Here is an 8,473-nt window from a genome sequence, read left to right on the forward strand (position 1 = left end):
ACCACACACAGAAAACACTTCTCTATAAGCAGCTTCCTATTTGAGTTTTGCAGGTAATCAAATTCACGCAATTTAATGTTATGCTAACTCGAAGTCGGACTTTCAGTAGCAAAATTAGTGGTGTCTTCCCCACCTCCACAACATTGACGTCTTTTTACATTACTTACAGTGGCTGCTCCTGGCCAAAAATAACTTCTAATATCCCTTTTCTCCGAAGAAGGCGGCATGTTGTTGACATGTTGTATTTCCGTCGAATGCCAAATTTTCGTCCCGTAAAAATCTGCTGTGTAAAATTATTGACACTGAAATTAACAATGACACTTATTAATATCAAACTGTATTTGAAACCTTTTCTAAAAAAAAAAAACAACAAATATTTGAGTCTACATTTTTTTTAAATTAAGTAAAGTTTAAATTTTTATATATGTCAGGTTGCTCGAAATGTAACTAATATCATTATTATAGCTTCAATTGAAAACTATTGACCGCAACCACTTAGAAAAAATACGTGAACTCACAATGTATTTATCATTTTTATGATGAAATATTATTTAACATTAAGCAATGACAGCTTATGAATGTGAACCACACGTTTGGAAAATAATTGTTCATGATATTACGTTATAGAAATGGCAACATTGTTCATTTTCTTCATCTGTATTGACATATAATTTTAACTCATTTGAAGTGTTTTCATTTAGTTTCTCATAGCCGCACGATTGGACGTCTATCGCCGTCACTTGAGCCCGTGCTGCGCGTCCTTGTGCCTGCGCAGGTCCACCTTCCTCTGGAAACCTTTCCCGCAAAGGTGGCAGGCGAAGGGCTTGTATCCGCTGTGCTTGCGGCTGTGCGTGATGAGGTTGGAGCTCTGGCTGAAGGCTTTGCCGCAAACCTGGCACTTGTGCGGCTTCTCGCCCGTGTGGATGAAAGTGTGTTTCTTCATGTCCGACTTCTGGTGGAAGCGCTTGCCGCAGTACGCGCAGGCGTAGGGCCGAGTGTCCGAGTGGATCAGGAGGTGCGTGGAAAGCGTGGACGAGCGCTTGAAGCTCTTGCCGCAAATCTTGCAGTCGAAGCTTCGTTCCTGCGTGGAAACGGGAAGGAGTTTTTAATCTGTCGATTAATCGTACAATTCATTTGGATTCAAAATCCTCTATGAAAGCAAATATATTCTTTACATCATTTTTTTGGCTGTCATTTTGGATTTATTACAAACTGAAACAGTAAATCTGATTTTAAGCTTCTCAAAAATAAATCAGCTCAGCTTTCTGCTTCATGCAAGAAAACTTAAAAAATAAATAAATAAATAAATAAATCAAAATAGGCGTTCAATAAAATTGTTGCTTTTAATTCGGTACGTATTATTTATATTTATTATACATTATGTTTATTGTATGTATTTATATTATTAATATTTTTTTACGTGTTTCAAACTATTATATAATGTTCTAACGATAACATATACGTTTTCTAGTCCTGATAACAGCAATAACTGAGGGATCACAGTAACTGATTCTGGAAATCGTCTATTTATTTTGATAATTCGGGTGTTGATGAGTCAATTCTTGTATGCTTGTTTTGCAGAATCTCAAAAACTCACAATGTTGTTGTATTAAAATGAGCAATTATTCTAATAATTGATAGTGATTAACTTAACATTAATCAATGAATTGGTGGGGAGGGGGTCCCTTTATTCAAACATAGGAAAATGCTCTCTCTCTCTAAATATATATATATATGTGGATAGATAGGGCTGTCAAAATGATCGTGTTAACGGACGGTAATTAATTTTTTTTAAAAAATTAATCACGTTAAAATATTTGACGCAATTAACGCACATGCCCCGCTCAAACAGATTAAAATGACAGCACAGTGCAATGCCAACTTGTTACTTGTGTTTTTTTGGAGTTTTGTCGCCCTCTGCTGGCGATTGGGTGCGACTGATTTTATGGGCTTAAGCACACATGAGCATTGTGTAATTATTGACATCAACAATGGCGGGCTACTAGTTTATTTTTTGATCACACGGTCCGTCTGGGACCGTGTGCTTTGGTCAGATGAGACCAAGATTGAGCTTTTTGGCAACAAACACTCTAAGTGGGTCTGGCGTGCCACGAAAGATGCGCATGCTGAGAAGCACCTCATACCCACTGTGAAGAATGGGGGTGGGTCAGTGATGCTGTGGGGCTGTTTCACTTCTAAAGCCCTGGGAACCTTGTTAGGGTGCATGGCATCATGAATGCTTTGAAATACCAGGACATTTTAAATCAAAATCTGTTGCCCTCTGCCCGAAAGCTGAAGATGGGTCCTCACTGGGTCTTTCAGCAAGACAATGACCCTAAACATATGGCCAAATCTACACAGAAATGGTTCACCGGACACAAAATCAAGCTCCTCCCATGGCCATCTCAGTCCCCAGACCTTGTTTTGTTGGCAAAGGGGGGTTGTACAGAGTATTACATACATACAGTGGTATGAAAAAAAAAAATCTCACTTTTCTGCCTAAAATCACCATCAAATGTGATCTGATCTTTGTCAAAATCACACAGATGAAAAAAACAGTGCCTGCTTTACCTAAAACCACCCAAAGATTTATAAGTTTTCATATTTTAATGAGGATAGTATGCAAACAATGACAAAGGGGGAAAAATGGTAAATGGTAAATGGAGAGTACTTAGATAGCGCTTATCTACATTGTTACAATGCCCAAAGCGCTATACATTAGCACACATTTACCCTTTCATACACACATTCATACATCAATGGCGCTGCCACAAGGCGCTGCCAACCAATTGGGGGCAAGTTAGGGTTCATTGCCTTGCCCAATTAGATCACTATGACAGTGGGCAGTCATAGCCGGGAATCTAACCGCTAACCCTTCGGTCCCAGGACAACTCAAGCTACCAACTGTGCCACGGCCGCAAAATAAGTAAGTGAACCATGACATTTAATATTTTGTATGTTGCCACCTCAAGTTTTACCTTCATTACAATATTAATGAATTTAAAAGAATGCTTGTGTCGTGTTAGTCCTCCGACAGAAACCATATTAAAACAAAAAATATATACTTAATTCGCCCATCTTTTTCCATTTTCAAACCTTTTTGAAAAAGCTCCAGGGAGCCACTCGGGCAGCGCTTATGAGCTGCATGCGGCTCTAGAGCCGCGGGTTGCTGACCCCCTGGTATAGTACGTATTATTTTTTTTATTATTCATACTAGGGCTGTCAAACGATTAAACTTTTTAATCGAGTTAATCACAGCTTAAAAATTAATTAATCGTAATTAATCGCAATTCAAACCATCTCTAAAATATGCCATATTTTTCTGTAAATGATTGTTGGAGTTGAAAAATAAGACACAAGACGGATATATACATTCAACATAAGTACAGTATTTGTTTATTATAACAATAAATCAACAAGATGGCATTAACATTCTGTTAAAGCGATCCATGGATAGAAAGACTTGTAGTTCTTAAAAGATAAATGTTGGTACAAGTTATAGAAATTTTATATTAAAAACTCTCTTAATGTTTTCGTTTGAAAAAAATTTGTAGTATTTTCAATCAAAAAATAAACTAGTAGCTCGCCATTGTTGATGTCAATAATTACACAATTCCAGAAAATCAGTCGCACCCAAGCGCCAGCAGAGGGCGACAAAACTCCAAAAAACACAAGTAACAAGTGAACATGACACTGTACTGTCATTTTAATCTGTTTGAGCGGGGCATGTGCGTTAATTGCGTCAAATGTCTTGACGTGATTAATTAAAAAAAAAAAAATTAACGCCCGTTAACGCGATAATTTTGACAGCCCTAATTTATATATGATGTGATGTATGTTATTTATATTATTAGTATTTTATTTACGTTTCAAACTATGTTTTAATGTTCTAATGCATAAGCATTTTTGGGTTTGATGTACACCTATTGATGTTATACATACACACACGAAATGTATGTAAAAAATGATGACACTATGCTGTTTTTCACTTTATACGGTCGGTTCTGGTCCCCATTAACAGCGATATTATTCCTATTTCATTCCTATTTCTTAATTTATTGTTCCTTATCATTGTTTCTTGTTGATATAATGTGAGGTAAATCACATTAAATGACCTTGTGTTGCATATACGTATAGTTCCGTTAGACCTACCTGCGAGTGCACAGCCTTGTGCTGCTCCAGACTGACGGCGTGTCCGAAGGTTTTGCTGCAGACGGTACACGCGAAGGGCCGGCTGCCGCTGTGGGACCTGCGGACGTGCACCTCCAGGCCGTGCGGCGTGGAGAACACCTGCCGGAACATCTCAGTTGAAGCTACCTCGACTAAATAATAGCATCACCGCTTCCGTCGTGTCTCACCTTGCTGCACTTGACACACTTGTAGGCGCCGTTCAGCATTAGAACATCCGGTGGGGCGTCGCGGTGCTGAGCGCCGTGGAAGAGGAACGAGGCGGCGTGGCGCCCGTACGTTTGCAGCGTCTCCTGCGCGTACGCGGACGGATGCTGGCGGAGCACCTCCGCATCCCGCTCCGCGTAGAAGCCGTGCGCAAGAGGGGGCGGGACGGGGTAGAGGTTCTGCGCGGCGGGGGCTTGGTAGCCGCTCCAGTCGTACGGCCGAAAGGGAACCGAGAAGGCCGGCGTGTCGTCCACCAAAGGAGAGAAAGATTTGAGCGAGTCTACTGGGAGAAAGCAGGGGGTAAATTAATCAAAATTGAATATGAACACTAATTCATTCATCAATGGTAGATATCCAATCAACATGAAGTGAAAAGGTAGCAGCGAAAGCCAACCCTCCCACTTCAAATAGGCTGGACGTCTATCGACATCAATGGCACTGAAACCTGCTAATGCTAGATAAATACTTTGAATGAAACTGTGATTAATTGATACATTTGATAGATTAATCGCTTCACAAATTTTGCTATTAATGTATAATTTATGGAAGTAAATGGATTGGACATCTATTGACGTCAATGGCAACGAAACATGCTAATGATAGATTAATACGTTGAATGAAATGGGTTAATTGATACATTTGAGAGATCAATGTCGTCTCAAATTTTTGCAATTAATCTATAGTTTTTGGAAGTAAATGGTTTGGATGTCCATTGACGTCAATGGCAGTGAAACATGCTACTGATAGATTGATATGATGAATGAAACTAGGATTAATTGATTCATTTGAGAGGTTAATTGCAAAATTAAATTTGTGATGCGATTAATCTATAGTTTGTAGAAGTAAATGTTTTGGACGTCTATTGACATCAATGGCACAAACATGCTAATGATAGATGAATATGTTGAATGAATCTGGGATTAATTGACACATTTGCAAGATTAATCGCTTAACAAATTTTGCAATTAATCTATAGTTTATGGAAGTAAATGGATTGGACGTCTATTGATGTCAATGGCACCGAAACACACTAATGCTAGATGAATATTTTGAATGAAACTGGGATTAATTGATACATGTGAGAGATTAATCGCTTCACAAATTTGACTATTAATCTATGGTTTATGGAAGTACGTGGATTTGACGTCTATTGACGTCAATGGCACCAAAACATGCTAATGATAGATGAATATGTTGAATGAATCTGGGATTAACTGACACATTTGCAAGATTAATCGCTTCACAAATTTTGCGATTAATCTATAGTTTATGGAAGTAAATGGATTGGACGTCTATTGACGTCAATGGCACCGAAACACGCTAATGCTAGATGAATATTTTGAATGAAACTGGGATTAATTGATACATTTGAGAGATTAATCGCTTCACAAATTTTACTATTAATCTATGGTTTATGGAAGTACGTGGATTTGACGTCTATTGACGTCAGTGGCACCAAAACATGCTAATGATAGATGAATATGTTGAATGAATCTGGGATTAATTGACACATTTGCAAGATTAATCGCTTCACAAATTTTGCGATTATTCTATGGTTTATGGAAGTAAATGGATTGGACGTCTATTGACGTCAATGGCACCGAAACACACTAATGCTAGATTAATATTTTGAATGAAACTGGGATTAATTGATACATTTAAGAGATTAATCTCTTCACAAATTTTGTGATTAAATCTATGAATTAGGTTATGTAAATTAATGGATTGGACGTATACCGACATCAATGGCACCGAAACATGCTACAATAGATTCATATGAAACTGAGATAATTGATACATTTGAGAGATTAATCTCTTCATAAATTTTGCAATGAATCTAAAGTTTATATGGAAGTAAATGGTTTGGACGTCTGTTGACGTCAATTCACAAATTTTGCAATTAAAACTATAAATTAGTTTATGGAAATAAATGGATTTCACGTCTATCGATGTCAATGGCACTAAAACATGCTAATGATGGACTAATATGTCGAATGAAATTGGGATTAATCGATACATTTAAGGGATTAATCTCTTCTCACATTTTGCAATTAATCTACAGTTTGTGGAAGTAAATGTTTGGACGTTTATCAACGTCATTGGCAGTGAAACATGCTAATGATAGATGAATATGTTGAATGAAACTGTGATTAATTGATGCATTTAAGAGAATAATCTCTTCACAAATTTTGCGATTAAATCTATGAATTAGGTTATGTAAATTAATGGATTGGACGTCTACCGACGTCAATGGCACCGAAACATGCTAACGATAGATTCATATGTAACTGAGATTAATTGATACATTTGAGAGCGGAATCTGTTCATATAATATGTGATTAATCTATGAATTCTAATTAGTCCATATAGACGTCCAATCCATTTGAAGTGGTAGAGTGGCAGCGAATGAACATTTCTTTCCCTCCCACCGCAAATACATTGGACGTCTATTGACGTCAGTGGCACAGCTACATAATTGACCGTGAATGAGAGATTAATCTGTTCACAAATATTGCGATTAATCTATGAATTCTAATTAGTTTATCATTCGTTGACGTCCAATGGCACCGAAATATGAAGGAGTCAGTAACAGAATAATCTGTGAAATTATGTTGGTATTAACCGTAGTAGTTACCAACAAAAATTCATTTTATTTTTTTAACAATTACAAATCCCATTTACTCTTACCCGGCGAAGCAGACGGAGAAGGCGGCCTCCAGAAGCCCCCGTAGTCCGGCGAAGGTGCGCGCGGGCTGCCCGCGCAGCTAGGCGGAGATTTGGGTGAGGAGTCCACCGCGTCCGGAACGAAGACGAGGCAGTCCGGGGGAAGAGACGACGTTTCCCCGGTCAGCGCAGCCTCCTCGGGGGGAAGACTCCACGATAGGTCGGTCGGTTGCGTAGGAGGACACCAACCACCATCACTCCACGGACCTACACCGGCACCGTGATGGTACATTATTCAATTAATAGTTCAATTTGCACATTATATAAAGTACGTTTAAAATGAAAACAAATACTCCGACTAAAAAGACAGCAATTCATTGCTAAAATGAACATGTTGTCGTACTTTTACTTATCATGTACTATTATTTGCTATGTTGGAAAGCACTTTGCGGACCTCTTAGGTTTTTGTAAAGGGCTATCTAAATACAATAAATTGGATTTGTTTAAGATTATTATGCAAACATATTTTGAAAACAGGTAGCAAACCAGGTTTTTGCATTACTAAAAGCTATTTTGCATGAATAAAAATACCTTTATAAATGGACTAATCTACACTCAAATGTGTTTTCTTCAAAAAAGTAATTCAGAGTTGATCATTTTTCGCATAGCAATAAAATACAGGATGAAATAAGTAAAGATTTTAAAATTGAAAAACTGCATTCACACACGTATTTACTGTTTTTGCACTAAACCTATTTCCCCCCACTTAATGTATTTTTTCCAATAACATCAAACAATTTAAAAATATTTGCAACACTTAACTTGTAAGTACATACACATTATAAATGTCCCAAAAAAATAATGCTTGTATAATATATCTGCATACATATAGTAAATATTACATGAAATAATACATATATAGTAATACTTAGTAAAAAAAAAAAAAAATTCCGTACATACATACCTACATGCATAGTAACATTACATAAAATAATCCATACATAGTAGAATAATGAACCCATCCATCCATCACTGTATTAATATTACATTACACACTGCATACATATGTACATACATACACACATACATACTATCCTACTATGTATATCATAGTAAAATAGTAAGTAGTAAAATAAATATGCATATACACACACATACATGCATACACACATATATACATACGTACTATACTATAATACATAGTAAAATAATACATATAGTAAATTAGTGAACCCATCCATCCATCCATCCATCCATCCATCCATCCATCCATCCATCCATCCATCCATCCATCCATCCATCCATCCATCCATCCATCCATCCATCCATCCATCCATCCATCCATCCATCCATCTATATCCGCACATGCATACATAGTATACTGTATTACTATGTATACAATACATAGTAAAAT

General features: G+C 37.2%; 1 protein-coding gene across 1 annotated transcript; it reads right to left on the reverse strand.

Moving 5' to 3' along the window:
• Window positions 1-594: 594 nt before the first annotated feature.
• Window positions 595-4,312, reverse strand: LOC130918698 (zinc finger protein Gfi-1-like). The gene is made up of 2 exons (XM_057840628.1): window positions 4,153-4,312; window positions 595-1,081 (listed from the first exon to the last, which is right to left on the reverse strand). The coding sequence occupies exons 1-2, from the start codon at window positions 4,300-4,302 to the stop codon at window positions 737-739; spliced, it is 495 nt and encodes a 164-aa protein (XP_057696611.1). The 5' UTR covers window positions 4,303-4,312; the 3' UTR covers window positions 595-736.
• Between the last annotated feature and the right edge of the window lie 4,161 nt (window positions 4,313-8,473).

This window comes from Corythoichthys intestinalis, chromosome 7 (genome assembly GCF_030265065.1).
Source record: "Corythoichthys intestinalis isolate RoL2023-P3 chromosome 7, ASM3026506v1, whole genome shotgun sequence".
In the NCBI taxonomy this organism is placed as follows: Eukaryota; Metazoa; Chordata; class Actinopteri; order Syngnathiformes; family Syngnathidae; genus Corythoichthys; species Corythoichthys intestinalis.